The sequence below is a fragment of the Sceloporus occidentalis genome, unplaced genomic scaffold (assembly GCF_023333645.1).
Source record: "Sceloporus occidentalis isolate IW3139 unplaced genomic scaffold, rSceOcc1.0.p SCAF_1, whole genome shotgun sequence".
NCBI classification, from domain to species: Eukaryota; Metazoa; Chordata; class Lepidosauria; order Squamata; family Phrynosomatidae; genus Sceloporus; species Sceloporus occidentalis.
In genome coordinates this window covers 162686111-162701610 of record NW_028316981.1, presented here as the reverse complement: position 1 = coordinate 162701610, position 15500 = coordinate 162686111, and the positions used below count along the sequence as shown (strand labels likewise).

The 15500-nt window shown below is 42.1% G+C and overlaps 1 protein-coding gene across 2 annotated transcripts; it reads left to right on the top strand.

Moving 5' to 3' along the window:
- Positions 1–281: 281 nt before the first annotated feature.
- Positions 282–9548, top strand: LOC149322593 (retinol dehydrogenase 7-like). 2 transcript variants are annotated; one of them, XM_089508485.1, is made up of 5 exons: positions 282–598; positions 3217–3475; positions 6966–7136; positions 7501–7528; positions 8286–9548. In XM_089508485.1, exons 1-5 carry the CDS (start codon positions 286–288, stop codon positions 8460–8462), a joined length of 948 nt encoding a protein of 315 aa, XP_089364611.1. In that variant the 5' UTR covers positions 282–285; the 3' UTR covers positions 8463–9548. The 2 variants fall into 2 exon arrangements, with proteins under 2 accessions (XP_089364611.1, XP_089364607.1); XM_089508481.1 differs by lacking the exon at positions 7501–7528 and having other exon boundaries at positions 6966–7126; positions 8245–9548.
- Positions 9549–15500: the final 5952 nt, after the last annotated feature.

Below are 15500 nucleotides of genomic sequence, written 5' to 3'. Positions count from 1 at the left end.
TCTCTCGCCCTCTTTTGCCCTGTTATACTTTCCACCCACCTTCAATCCCATCAGCTACACATTTTCAGCTGTTTGCTAAGGTTAAAAGTAGAATTTTGGAAACAAAAAAAAATCATTTAGCAAAATTTATGCCCTCTCTTTCTTTCACTGGTGGTGAGTAAACTATGATCTCCATAGCTTTGGTGGCTGAGAGGGAAATTCAACTCTCTAGGTCCAAGAGACATCTACATATATCACCTCTCTTAGATTATTCTTTTCTTCCTTGTCAAGGTCCAGACTGCAACCATGTGGTTCTACCTAGCTGTCCTATTGGGGCTTTACTTCTTCCGCCAATGGTACCGAGAGAGACAGAGTGTGGAGAACCTCAGAGAGAAATACGTCTTCATCACTGGCTGTGACTCTGGCTTTGGGAACAAGCTTGCCAGGCAGCTGGATGCCCTGGGCTTTCGGGTATTGGCAGCCTGTTACACTCAGAAAGGGGCAAAAGAGTTGGAGAGATTGTCATCTGATCGACTGAAAACCACCATTTTAGATATCAGCAGCAAAGAGAGTGTTGTGGCAGCAACTGAGTGGGTGAAAGGAATTGTGAGGAGCAAAGGTGACAGATTCCCTCTACTTCTCTTGTGTTTCCTCTCTCTCCCTCTGTTGTGTGCCAGTAGGGTGAGTGTCATAACTGGTTGACTTCAAACGTTCCCAAGAGCAGGTAGGGTCACCAGCCGGCCAGAGGAAAAGACCCTGACCTGATCGTGTGCTTTTTCAAATAAAGCCCAGTCTGAAAAATGAGCAGGTGAAGTTTAGTGAGGATTGAAGTAAAGCAAGACTACATGCTAAAGCATTGGGAAATTGTTCAGGGTGAAAGAGCTACACCCAGTAGCATCCTGGGGTTTGGTGTCACCTGGTGCAGGGGTAGGGCTCCTGGTCAGAAGGGACAGTGCTGCCATCACGGAAGGTTAGGCCTTCTGGATAGAAGTGGCAGAGCTTCTGCCCCTCCTTTTTGCAGCTCGGTTTTCCATGGGAGAACAGGGCTGAAACAAGAAGCCAGGCCGGCCACACATGCCTCCCTGTCCCTCCTTTCAGGTTCTCCTCTGCAGAAAACTGAGCCATCGCAGTTTTCTGAGAGTATGTATTTTCCCTGGAAAATGATTAACCATCCATTAAGAACCCAAGCCCTCCCTCCAGTCCATCTACCTTGGTCCAGGCCTTGGAGGTAGAGAGGAACTGCTGGACCTCTTACCCTTTCTCTCCACCACTCCCTTCTCTTTCTGTGTCATGTCTTTTTAGATTGTAAGCCCGAGGGCAGGGAACTGTCTAACTAAAAAGACTATATGTACAGCGCTGTGTAAATTTACAGCGCTTCATAAATAAAGGTTAATAATAATAATAATAATAATAATAATAATAATAATAATGGCAAGGGCAAGTGTAGAGGCGTGCATGTGCTCAACCTGGCTCCTCGTTGTCACGTGCCCCTCTGCCCCTCCTTGCTGCTGCTCAGTTTTCCTCCTGGGAGAAGCAGGTCCCGGCAAAGAGGGGGGTTGTCCTTGCTCACTCAGCCCAGCTCCTTGCCCTGGCCTGGTTCTCCCGAGGCAAACTGAGTCATGACAAGGAGCTGTGCCAAGTTGCATGATCAGGGTAAGAAAGATGAAAATATGACCCAACTCAAAAAAAGGACAATTAAATAACCACGAAGATGTGTATGTTTTTCATGACTTGGACAAAATGGTTATTATTTCCCTCCCACCCACTCTCAGCATGTGCATGTCAGCTCCCTCTCACCATTACCCCACTCTAAGAAGCCTTCTCAGTTTCCAAGTCACTTCTAATCAAAAGACCACTTTCTTCAAAAGATGCACAAACTATTCATATTGCACACCTGTACACAGACACAGACAGAGCTTTTTGGTGGAATTTCACTGCCCATTACAGCACAGTGCATGCCACAAAAATTATTAAGGAAAGTATTTATCTGCTATTTGGTGTGCATATCCATTGAGAACCAGCTTAGAAGGATAATACACAAGGTTATAGCTTCCTCCTTAGCTCACAACAGTGAACAGAAAATAACTATTGATTGCTCAGATGTGATTAATGGGATTGACAGCAAAGAGATGGAGAGGGAACTGAGAAAGGGAGAAGGCTGTCAAAGATGGCATACACAGATACTATTACAGCAAATTACAGAGTGTGAATTGCTGACAGAGGGACATACTAAAAGCAAGTGGAATTTATACAAAAGGTCATTGGATGGGAAAGGTGGGCTGAAACATGATACACAGTGAGGCAGAAAGAATATAAAATAATCTTCAGAACAATACAGAAACAGATACAGTATCTTAAAAGACCTATCAGGGTTCCTTCAGTCATCAAGTGTTATATTCCCAGGATTTAGGAAGCCTAAAATGACTATCAGTCCATCATCCACTCATAATTAAATATATTTAAATGAATAATATGAAAATTGTTAAGCTGAATTCTATCATTCTATTTTTGGTGGAATACCTCAATCCTTTTGTCAATCCTGGTGGCGCAGTGGTTAAATGCCTGTACTGCAGCCATTCACTCAAAACCACAAGGTTGCGAGTTCAAGACCAGCAAAAGGGCCCAAGTTCGACTCAGGCTTGCATCCTTCCGAGGTCGCTAAAATGAGTACCCAGACTGTTGGGGGCAAATTAGCTTACTTGTTAATTAGCTTACTTGCTGTTCACCGCTATGATCTTTGGAATAGCGGTATATAAATAAAACAAATTATTATTATTATTATTATTATTATTATTATTATTATTATTATGTGTATATTATAAATATTACATTGTGGGTGGATAAGTAAGTGTAACATATTATAAGCAAACTTATTTTTAAAATATATTTTTGCGGAAAATATGAACATCAAATATAATATTCCCTCAAGTTTAAAGAAACACTTTCAGTTCCAAGAGCTGTTTTTACTACAGATCATTAGCCTTCCACAGGCTATTCAGTAACAAATGTTGACATAAAAGTCCTGATAGGCTGAATTTGTAATGCCCTTAACTTTTCCATCAAACTTTAGTTGTTGTTGATTTATTCCTAAATTATATAGTTCTGTCAAAAAGAATAAGAAGGTTATTTATAGCTACACAATATTTTTTTAAAAAAAATGTAATCATCAAATTGTTAAAATATGTGGAAATGAGGCACAGAATGGACAGCTCTGATATAAATTCTCTCTTCCCACAGGGCTCTGGGGCTTGGTCAACAATGCTGCTATAGGTTTACCTATGGCACCAATTGGATGGCTGACCAAGGACGACTTTGCAAATGTGATAGGCGTAAACTTGCTTGGACTGATTGACGTAACACTGCACATGCTGCCACTGGTGAGAGCAGCCAGAGGGAGGATTGTCAATGTGTCCAGTGCAGTAGGAAGACTGGCATGCTTTGGAGGAGGTTACTGTCCCTCCAAGTTTGGTGTGGAAGCCTTCTCTGACAGTTTGAGGTAAAATACAGTGGACCCTTGTTATACGCTGGGGTTTGGTTCCAAAATCCCCCATGTGTAACAAAATCCGTGGATGCTCAAGTCCCATTAAATATAATGACATAGCAAAATGGTGCCCCTTATAAAAAATGGAAAATCAAGGTTTGATATTTGAAATTTTTACTTTTTTTGAACATTTTAAAACTGTGGATGCTTGAATCCGTGTATAAAAAATTTGTGTATAAGAAGGGCTGACTGTACCAGCTCTACAGCTTTTCCTTTTTCCTAGCCAAGTGGCACGTGGTTTCCCCCTACCTCATTTGTGTCTGAAGAAAGGAGGTACATAGGTATGTGTTACCCAAATTTCTAGGGTCCTTTGAAGGTACCCACAAATTTATGTTTATGGGGGAATTTTAAAAATAGCTCAAATGAAATAATATTCTGGCCTTGTCAACAGTGGCCTTCGGGACCAACACAACGATACTAGGTCCAATGCATACAGAACTTCAGAAGCATATCCAAATTAGTTGTAGTTTATTAAGGGAAAGAACAACATACACACAAGAACACATGCACTCACACACATACCCAAGAGCTAAAAACAAAGGTGGGACAGGTGAATAGTTTGAGGCTTTGATAATGGCAATACTTAGCAATGATGAAGCTTGCTTCCAATTGAAGGAACAGAAATTGACTCAATGGCCACCTAGAAACGTGGAATCCTTTATTAAGGGGATCTAAATACAAACTGACAGCATGGCTGCCTGCTTCCAACTAAACCCAAAGAATGGGAAGAAGGAGGAGGAATGTCCAATATTTATACAGTGAAATGTACCTTGAGGCAGACATCAAGGACCTGAAAGGATTAACTGTATGCCAAATTGTTTTCCAGGAAGGAATATTAGATGGCAATTGCAGTAAATGTGTCTATGATTGTTTGGATAAAAGATTGATGGCTGCAGCAAATGTTCTCAGACCAAAAGCTGAGATGTGTAAATCTAATAATAATTATTATTATTATTATTTATATACCGCCCTCTGGCAAACCAATCCGGGCGGTTAACAACAGTAAAATATAAAATATGACAATTAAAAACACTTTATCCCTCCCCCCTTAAGACAGTATTAAACAGTATAACATATTAAAACACAATATCAATGCATAAAAACAACAATTAAAAACTAAAAACCCTGATATCCCTCTGTTGATCCTCAACCATCACTAAGATGGGGCCACGGGAGGAATGAGGGAATCAGGGAACCTGGGCCGGGATGGTTAATCTGGAAAGGCCTGTCGGAAGAGATCCGTCTTGACCGCTTTTTTAAAGCTGTCTAATGATGTTATCTGACGGATCTCATCCGGCAGGTCGTTCCAGAGTTTGGGGGCGACAGCAGAGAACGCCCTCTGGGAGGTCGCCGCAAGCCTAGATTTTAAAGGCTGTAGTAAGTTCTTCCCAGAGGACCGGAGAGCGCGGGGAGGATTGTACGGGAGGAGGCGGTCCCTGAGATAGCTTGGACCCAAGCCATTTAGGGCTTTAAAGGTGATAATCAACACCTTGTACTGGGCCCGGAAGCTGATGGGCAGCCAGTGGAGGGACCTCAAAACCGGAGTAATGTGGTCCCTCCTAGATGTTCCTGAGACAAGCCTGGCTGCCATATTTTGAACCAGCTGTAATTTCCGAGTCAAGCACAGGGGTAGCCCCATGTAGAGTGCATTACAGAAGTCAAGGCGTGAGGTTACCAGCGCGTGCACAACCGTCTCGAGATCCCTTACTTCCAGAAAAGGGCGCAGAAAATCTGTTGAAGATAGGTCTTATTTCCTAAGACGAAGGGCAAATGCACACCTTGGCAAGAGAGATTCTTGTCTCTACAAGCATCACCATCTTCCTCTGCCTGAATCCCATCAACTCCCTTCATTGATCAAAGAGATTATGCGTATGTCTCTAGGTGGTCTGTTGTGGTGGATGCCTTCCCCTGGGCTGGAGCCGACTGGTCTTAGGCCCAATGTCCTATTATAGGGCAATCCAGGTTATTCAGAGGTCGCTTTCCATCAGATTCCCTTTTTAATATGAAGTTGATATTAAACATGAGAGGGGTAATTTTGGGGTCCAAACCTGGGCTAACACAAGTGCCTTGAGCTACAGTAATGTATTGTGGAGATCTATGCGTCTTAGATTCAGGCAATCTAACAAACCATATCTCCTCACATGTGCTTCCCTGAGCACTGAGATCCACAGTATAGCCCTCTCTTTCAGTCCCACTATTTTCCCAGGCACAGTTAATGGGGTGGTATTATATGTCAAAAACAAATTCAGTTATACAGAAATCCATGAGAGTGATCAGAGTGGACCAGTTGAGAACATTTGACTAAAGAGAAATAGAGAAATAAATAAATGCAACATTGTAGTAAGAATTTACTACAGGCCACAAAACCAAAAAGAGGTAGTGGACAATGCTTGTCAGAAACAAATCTCAGAAATCTCAAAGATGCAAGCATTAGTAGTTACAGGGGACTTCAATTATCCTGACATCTGCTAGAGACTAATTAATTGTCCATACAAGCAAAAAGCAGTGGCAGTATCTCTTTTTGAAACCTACCTGTTTAGACAATGCACATGGCCAAAATGGGAGGAAAACAGAACCAAGCCACACTCCCAGATTAAACATCAGAACAAAATAACTCTCAGTTTGCTCTATGTTAAGCTGCAAAGTGCAAGATATCACACTGATGAGCAGACTACATGCTGTGTGGAGATGGAGGGGATGCAGGCAGCTAGTAGAAGCTATCAGGAGCAGGTGCCCTAAGCTAGGTGATCTGCGGACACCACTGCTGGCCATATTTTTTTTGGTCATCTACCCACAAATGGATCACACAAGTGGTCAGCTGCACCACTGACCAACTGCATGCATAATGTGAAATGATGACAAATATATCAGTCACCAACAATAAATACATTAACAAACTGGCTAGTCCAACAGCAGGCCATGGGGGCAAGAGGGAGAATGGGGGGTGTATGGGGAGGGGTGTTGTGCCAGTGTGTCAGAAGCAGTCGTAGATCAAGCGGCCAGTCAATCAGCTAGTTGCATAGGGCATCCAATGGTCTGGTGGCTGGGTAGAGGTGATTGGCGACTGCTGATGGCATGTCTGTGCACTTGTTGTGTGCAGGTATTTGGGGTGAAACAGAAAAAAATAATGGTGTGCCATGACTTGTAGCCATAAATGCTCCATTATGGCATGTCTCTCCTCACAGTAGGAGGCCGGGTGGGGTGGACTACATGTCAGTTGTTGGCCTGTTGTGGGAGCTAGCAAAGTAGCCAGCACATTCTCCCAGCAAATGAGGAAACCCAGAGGTAAGCTGGCTTTACCCTTTATCCTTTCTCTGCTCCCAGCCTAACTCTGATCAGCATAGAGCTCCTAAGAGTACTTTGTAAATCAGTCTGAAGCATTTGCACTGTAGCATTGTCTGTAAAGGAAAGGGCACTTCTTTCTCCTCTTCTTCCCTGAATTCAGGCGAGAGCTCCTTCCTTTTGGAGTCAAAGTCAGCATTATTGAGCCTGGCGGTTTCGCTACTAATCCCAACATGTACACAATAGAAGAAACCCTAAGAAGTACATGGAACCAGGTACCTTCTGACATCAAAGATGCTTATGGACAGCAATACCTTGAGTACTGTAAGTCAATGTTCTAGATGTTCTCTTGAAAACTATAGATATGTGGATGGGAAACTGAACAGGGAGGAAATGTACAATTACTTAAAATTAGGCCTGCCATCAGGAAAGGCTTAGACAAGGCTGCAGTAAACAAGCTAGAAAAGAAATTTATTCACTCTCTTTTAAAAAAAAATAACCAGAAGAGTTACTACAATGGGGGGGGGGGGGGAATTAGTTTCCATTTTAGTGTGAAGTTTTTTAACAACATATTTCTGAACCAATATGGAACCAAAACTCTGAATTTGCCTGAAGTCCATAATGGAGCTGTCCCCAGAAAAATTTGCACACAAAAATGCACAATTTTTGAAATTAAGTTAAAATACTTTTTTGAGTAGAGAAAAAATGTTGAGAATATGTAACAGTGTTTACCAAAATGCATATATTGGGAGACATGCATATTAAAATTATATCAGTTTTGTGATTTTGGGGGGGTGGGGGGGGGAATCAAACTTCAATATGAATTGAGCATTTTTTTAAAGTTCATTTTTAAATCACTGACAACTTGCTCTACTGACTTCATTGTAAACATTCTATACAGCCACAGAGTAGCTCCAAATCAGCAACTGTTTAGAGATTGCTTCAGGTTGAGATATCTAGCTAGCTTCACCTTCTTACAAAGGCATTCAATCTCATTGACTGGGGCTGCATTCGCACAGCAGAAATAATCCAGTCTGATACCACTTTAACTGCCAAAGCTCAATGCTATGGAATTCTGAGAACTATAGTTTGTTGTGGCATGAGAGCTCTCTGACAGAGAAGGCTAACTGTCTCACAACCCTACAGGTTTTAGAATTCTATAGCATTGACCCATGACCCATGGCAGTTAAAGTGGTGTCAAACAGTATTATTTCTGCAGTGCAGATGCGTCCTTGGGAAGTATCTCCCTTATACAGCCTTCCTCAGTTCTTTGCCATCCAGATGTTTTGGCCTATATCTTCCATTAACCCTATCCTGCATGGCCAATGGTCAAGGATGAAGAGAGTTGGTAATCCAAGACATCAAGGTTGCTTGCCTGTGATTCAAACGTTGATCAGAGAACAGAACTAACTTTTCCTTTGCTTTATTTTTCTTATGTGCAGACCGTAAAGCATTCCAAGATCTCATTAAAACACTCAGCAAGGACCTCTACCTGGTCACTGACTGCATGGAACATGCCCTTACATCCTGTTACCCTCGCACCCGCTACAGTCCAGGCTGGGATGCAAAGCTCTTCTACATTCCTCTTTCTTACATGCCAACCTTAGTGGCAGATTTTGTCTTGGCCCGCTTTGCCCCAAAGCCAGCACAGGCAGTGTAGATGCTGTGGTCATCCAAACCATCCAACAGGCTATCTGAATGGGACCCAATTGCAGTTGTATCCTACAGCATTTTTACATGTGGCTTTAGTTACTGGGTATCTATTACGAAAACTGAGGGACTGAGCAGACTGCCCCTAAGAAGCACTGGATTGGGGATGTGTGCCATGCTCCCGACCTGGCGGTTCCTTTTTGCACTGTGGAAAGGGCGCACTAGCCACCACCGCAGCTATTCCACAGCTCTTTGGCACAGCACATGTAAACACTGCTCCAAATACATGGTGTGTGACCCCTCCCACTGTGTGTTATTTTAGGCCCTGAGTTATTTTTCGTTGATTCAGCACAATTGACTCATAAATGTAAGCTGCAGTTCTTCACTGACTACAGCATGGATGACTTCTGTGTAAACCTTAAGTTGCCTTTTAGCTCAAACTCCCAAAATGGACTTGCCATGGCTAGGTTGGTTGGGAGAGTCTATCAATCAAAAAAGTAACTTTCCAAGCTGTAGGTGAGACATGGGTAGGATGGGACTCTTAGTTCCCCCTCCTGTTCTTTAATTATCTACTCTAATTGGAGTCTTATAGAAGTCAAAAGCACCATCAGTATTGTGCTGCAAGTCAAGAGGAAGTGTTTGTCTTCAATAGAGTTCATCTTACTTGGAAGTCAGTCCCTCTGTATTCAAGACAATTTACTCCTAGGAAATACATGTTGGATTACAGCCAGGCAGACCAGTCCTGGGATGGGTCTTATGTGTGGGGATCATCATTACCATATTGGTGTGTTGGTCTGAGTGTTTTAATTCCACAAAAGTTGGATCAATAGTCTAAAATGCTGAAAGCATAGGGTAGTTTCCCTCCAAATCATATATATTCCTCCCAATACTAGAGAATATGTATATGTCAATTGCAGAGGAACATGAGTGGGGAGGGTGCTGCTCTTCTGTTGTTCCCCTTTACAATGCTTACATTACATCTCTTGTGGGTTGGGATATGTCATCTTACATTTTGTAAAGCAATATTCACAGTCATAGTGCTGTATGATTCTTGCTTTTGGGATCATGGGGGTTGAGTTTTCCATAAAATAAAATAAAAATGACACAAAATTGAATATACTTGTCCTGATGTTATGGGTGCATATCAGGTTAGTGTGATATAGGAGGAAATGGTATATAAATAAAGAGTAGTACAATTAGTACATGGAAGAATATGGTCTTTCAGATAGCCTAGAAGCCAATCATATATGGTCTAAGTCAGGTACTTATTGTATGCCTTCAACCTATGTCCAATTAATGATGGTGACCATAAGGCAAATCTATCAGGGGGGTTTCTTGGTTCAGAGAAGGTATGCTTTTGCCTTCCTATGAGGGTGAGAGAGTATAACTTACCCAAGGTCACCCAGTGGGTTTCCACGGCTGAGAGGTGATTTGAACCCTGGCCTCCAGAGTCCTAGTCCAGCACACAACCATTACATTACTTTCAAATCATATACAAAATGGTTCTCAAATCATATACAAAATAAAGATAGGCAAAATAAAGCCTTCCTGATGGTGCTGGACTATATTTCTACCCTTTTTAGCCAGTATATTTAATGGTCAGGAACACTGGGACCTGCAGTTCCACAACATTTGAAGGGTCACACTTTGCCTGTCCTGTTGCATATAGCCATTCTGCAAGTAACCTCTGCAGGGCTGGTCAAGATTGGCTGAGACCCCAAATGAACTATGAGAGTCCACAAACAACATACTTAGGTCAAAGTCAGAGGTCTCTGCAGTCTGAAGGTGCTTCATGGTAGTCACATGAAGTTTTCCTGGGGAAGGGAATGTCAAAATTGAAAGTTTCCTGAGAGCAAATATATGCAAACTGCATACCTAGTCAAGCAGTCCCATCCTGCACTCTTGCTTTGAATATCCAAGTATAGTTCTCTGTAATTAAAACACTCTTTATCTCGCACTTTGTAATATTGGTGGATCTAATTCTGCTACACAACACTGCATCATTGGTTCTAGGTCAGAGAGAGGCAATTTGTGGCACTCCAAGAAACTATTGGACTGCACCTCCAAATATCCTTCAGCACTAGCTAGGGCTGAATTGAATTCAAACAATATCTAGAAGGCCACAGATTACCACCTATTCTATTCTCTACAAAAAGATAATTGTTAAGTCTGTCACACAGTGGTTGCCTTCTTGTAAAAACTTGCCCACTTCTACTGAAAGCTATCACAATTTTCCACTTATTTACATCCTCTAGTTAGCTTATAACTAACCTGTATATTCGGAAGGTAAATTACCATTTACGCAATGGCATTTACACACACACACACACACACACACACACACACACACACACACACGAACTAATGAAATTAAAGGTAGTAGCATGTAGCAAGGTTGAGATAAGGCAATACTTTGCCAGTCCAGAAGTGGAGCTCCAATCAGGGTATGATGGAATTAACAGTGGCTCAACAAGGCTGCCTAAAATGTGGAAAGGGGGAAGGTCTGTATTAATCAATATGAAATCCGACAGCATTCCTGCCTCATTCCAGACTGAGCTAAAGTGTGAGTGCCGAAGCAGGCTTTTTATAAAGTCTTGAAGCAGTTGGGCGGATTTTCCAGGAATCCCAGAAACAATAGAATTCCCAGCTGATTGATAGTTTTACAAAAGGAATATTTTTAGTTAATGGTGGTGATTCTGATTTAATCAAGTAGTAATAAACAGCCCCAGGGAGTTTGGGATAGAATCAGGTGTGGGAAAATACAATGGGGGCTAACAGAAAGATTGGCTTATTACTTTAGGCTGACAAGCCCATGTTTGTGACCTTCAAGAAGAAATGCACATGGCAGGGGCTGGGAAAGAACAGCAACATTCACAGCTACAAAATTACAGGGCCCTCAGGTCTGTGTGATCAGTCAAACGTTCACTTTAAAGGTCATCTCATCTTTCTAGGTTCATGCTTATGGCATCTCTGTAACTGCTGTTATAATAAAATATATTTGTACCCCAAAATAATGTGGGGCATTTTGTTACCAGGGTGTGGTAACAAAAGGGTGTTCCCCCCACCAACACTTGGCAAACACACACTCATTTTTTGGGATGCATGATGAAGTCAGTGCTGATCATTTGCTTACCTAGTTTCAAACTGGCCTTAGGGAGTTTGCTTTCTTGTCCCGATTGCAGGACTAGACAGCAGCACAAAAATCCAAGTGCACTTTCCTTCCTTCTCTCTCCTCTTCTAGCCTTTGCATCACAGCTGGTCATATTTGCAGGAAGTCCCAGCACTTCCTGCAAGGGCTGTCAGCAGGGACATTTGAGGTTCAGGTGCATGAGATGGAAAGAGAGAAGGCGCTCAGCCTCTTCCTGCCAGGGAAGAGGGAAGCCACCAACAACCCCCTCCCCTGTTCTAAAGTTGCAATCAAGTAAATGTACATTTATCCCCCTATGCACCCACAGCCAAGGGTGCAAGGGCCACATTGGAAGAGGAACACACATGCACACACTCTCATGATAGCATGAGAGTCATGAAATGCATGCCCATCATGCAGGGCACATTTCTGGAAGACTAATAGCTAATGCTAGCAAGTGGGTGACTAAAAATATACAAGCCCTGAGTCAAGTCATATCAGCGCATCATTTATTTCCAAGTCGAGTCCAAGTCAAGTCATTGCAGCAACTTGGGTCCTAGTCAATTGACTCCAAGTCTACATCACTGTGGACAACTGTGGAAAGCTAGGGGGCCATATTAGACTCACAGAAGACCTTGAAGGGACACATTCCCCCTGTGATGCCATACAACCTCCCCACCATTTTGCCACAAATTGACCCAAAAACTCTCTAGAGGGATATGGGAGGCAATGTGCAATGTTTTAGGCCCTCCTAACACTTTAGGGAAGATGAGACCTTTTTTAAACAAAAAGAAGTGAGAAGAAGGCAATCCCTGTTAACTTCCTGTTTCAAACAAGGCCTTTTGGGGGCCTAAATTGGCTCAGAGGGCCTGAAAACTTGGCAAAAATGCCTCACATCCGACACTGGAATAATTAAATGAGGAAGGATGATCTCGTCACTGGTTTTTATATAGGCAACTAACTGAAAGGGTCAAATGGATAAGAAATTAAATGGAATAGAGAAAGAAGGTTCAAACACTGGGAAGCTAATGAATGAAATTTAACATATTGAAAGTACATGAGTTTTTATTGAAGTTTTAAATGGAGGAGGCGGTTGTTAAGAACTATATGATTAAGTGGACTAAAGACATAGGACAACTAACACAGAAATATTACTACACTATAGCCTCCTTTGCCTTTGATTGAATTTTGATATCAAACTTCACCCTAGAAGGGATTCCTTATCATGTAGGACTGGAAAAATGGTGCCCCTGTGTAATTTAGCCAGGAAAAACTAAGGGCGCATAGTCAGAAAGGTATCTTTTGAAACGCAAATCTATTTTTTCAGTTTCAGAGGCATGTATGGCTCAGGTATTTATCAGCCATCTAGAAATGGATCAGGCCATATGGATTTGCCACTTCTTTGTTTAGGAAGGCTATATTTTATTGCCCTGTTGATTCCAGGGTTCTGCTCTTTCCTCCTCATGGAAAATTCCATCCCAAAGTTCCCAAGAATCTGCCCCAAAGCTAAAATGTATAAATGTTTGCTCTTTGTTTTCAGATTTGGGTGAGGTCAAGCAGTCATGTTGTGAAATTTCATTTAAAATTCCTCAGAGCTGCTGGTAGCAATCTATCTTCCTTGCAATCTTCCCTCTGATTTGGATTCCTGATTTTAAGATTCAGGTAAATATTGCCCTAACCTACCACTCTCTATATGCTTTAATCTACCTTCATTTTGTTAGCTCTGGTATGAGTGTGTAAGTGTGTACTTTTACATGAATGTTGCAACATCTTCGCTGTATTTGTAAAACTACATTTGGACCTTGTATTCTGGAATTCTAGTGCTTGGACTTGGTATAAAAAGGTAAAAGATTTTAACACGAGGGTTCAGTTCCCCACTCGAGCATAAGGCCACCCGATCCAGGCCACCCCTTTTCTCACTGGATCAGGGCCATGGCAACCTCACACCGCTGCCCCTATCCAGCCTTTTGAGGGTGCCATAGCCGCGGTGGTGCAGCTATATGGCGCTCCTTTGGTGCTACGTCGTATGGATGCAGCACCAGAGAAGCGTTGTGACACCGCATACTGTGTGGAGCGGCACACAGCATCATGGTGCCCTGGGGACAGATTCAGGCGTATATCATCTGGACACGATGCCCCGAATCTGCCCTGATTCTTTCAGGCCATTCTGTACAGGGCCTGGGTGACCTTGGGAAGCCACAGTCTCTCACCTCAGAGGATGGCAATGGCAAGCCCCCTCTGAAGAAACTTGCCAAGAAAACCTTGTGATAGGATTGCCTCCAGGATGCCATAAATCAAAAATGACTTGGAGGAATACAACAAAAACAACAAGTGTTTAAAATGTTAATAAAAAAAGAGAGAAAACCACTTCTTTCTCTTTTCTTTTCTTTTCTTATCTTATCTTATCAACAAGAGGTTAATCATTGACACCAAGCTATCTCTGTTTTCTGTAAATGTGTGTTTTGCTTAATGCTTGCAAGCCAAGACATAAGAGTGTTCCTTTTACAAAGGGGGCTCGTGGGAGTGCGGTTGCTTCTTTTGCAATTCAAGTGACTTCAACCACAGCACCTCTCTCCTGGTTACACATTCCTGCCAAATGAAATGTTGACTTGCTGAATTTCTGGTTCTTGGCTGTTCCTCTGAGTATTGGTGACTTTTGAGACAAAAGTTGACAAGGTAAAAGGAGTAAAGAATATTTGCTTGAAAGACCTTTGTTAATGCTGAGCTTATTTGTTTTATGAGCTGTTTCTCGATCGAGAAATATAGTTATACAAAAGGGAGCAGTGAATACCTTCCAGTGAAGTTCTTTTGGAGGAGAGCCATGAACAAGACTAGAAGTGAGGGGGGGGGAATGAAGCCATGGGTGTGGGCTGACCAGCCTTGCTCTTGTGCGTACACATTAACAGCTTGATTGCTAAAATGAGCAAGTGAAACTTTTCAAGACATAGATTTAAATGATGAAATCCTACCACATGTACGGTAAAAGAGTCAGGGTTTTATTTTAGTTTTATATCATATATTCTTGGTACAGTGACTATTCTTAGAAACATAATATCTAAACACATTTTCTTTTTTTAAAAATCCAGCATACATAATGTAGAGATTACGACAGAAGTCAGAAAAACTTTAATGCTGAAATGGGTTTGCTTTTAGTAAATCAGGAAATCTCAGTGATCTGGTGAAGATTGGGTCAAGCATGTTTGGCCAGCTTCCCACACCTATGGGCATTTGTTATACAAAGTGTCAATGGTTTTGCTTTCCCTTTCCCAACTTTTCTGTGGTGGGTCACTTTCTGTAATGCTGACTGATCCCAAACCTGCCAAAACAACGCCGTTATACATAAGCCTACATAGGAGTTTGCAATATTTAGCCATTAAACATGTTTTGATGGTCTGGTTCCTTCTGCCAATTGGGTCTTACTCATTATTGTAGTTGTTATTGTGTGCCTTCAAATCATTTCTGACTTATGGCAACCCTATTATGGCAACCCTGCTGCTTCTTACTCACTACATTTTATCATTAATACCAAAGGTTTAGTGAGTTCATTAATTTTAAAATGTTAGAATTCATTAGAGCAGATGCTCTTTATTTGTCAGATTCTGTAAGACAAGGATATCAGTAAAGCCTTTGACAAGGTTCCCCATGACATTCTTGCAAACAAGCTTGTAAAATGTGGGCTAGACAAGGCAACTGTTACATGGATTTGTAATTGGTTGACTGGCCGAACCCAAAGAGTGCTCAACAATGGCTCCTTTTCATCCTGGGGAGAAGTGACCAGTGGGGTCCCACAGGGCCCAGTGCTATTTAACATCTTTATCAATGACATGGATGAAAGAATTGGGGGTATCAAATTTGCAGATGACCCCAAATTAGGAGGAGTAACTAATGCCCCAGAGGACAGGATCAAAGTTCAAAATAACC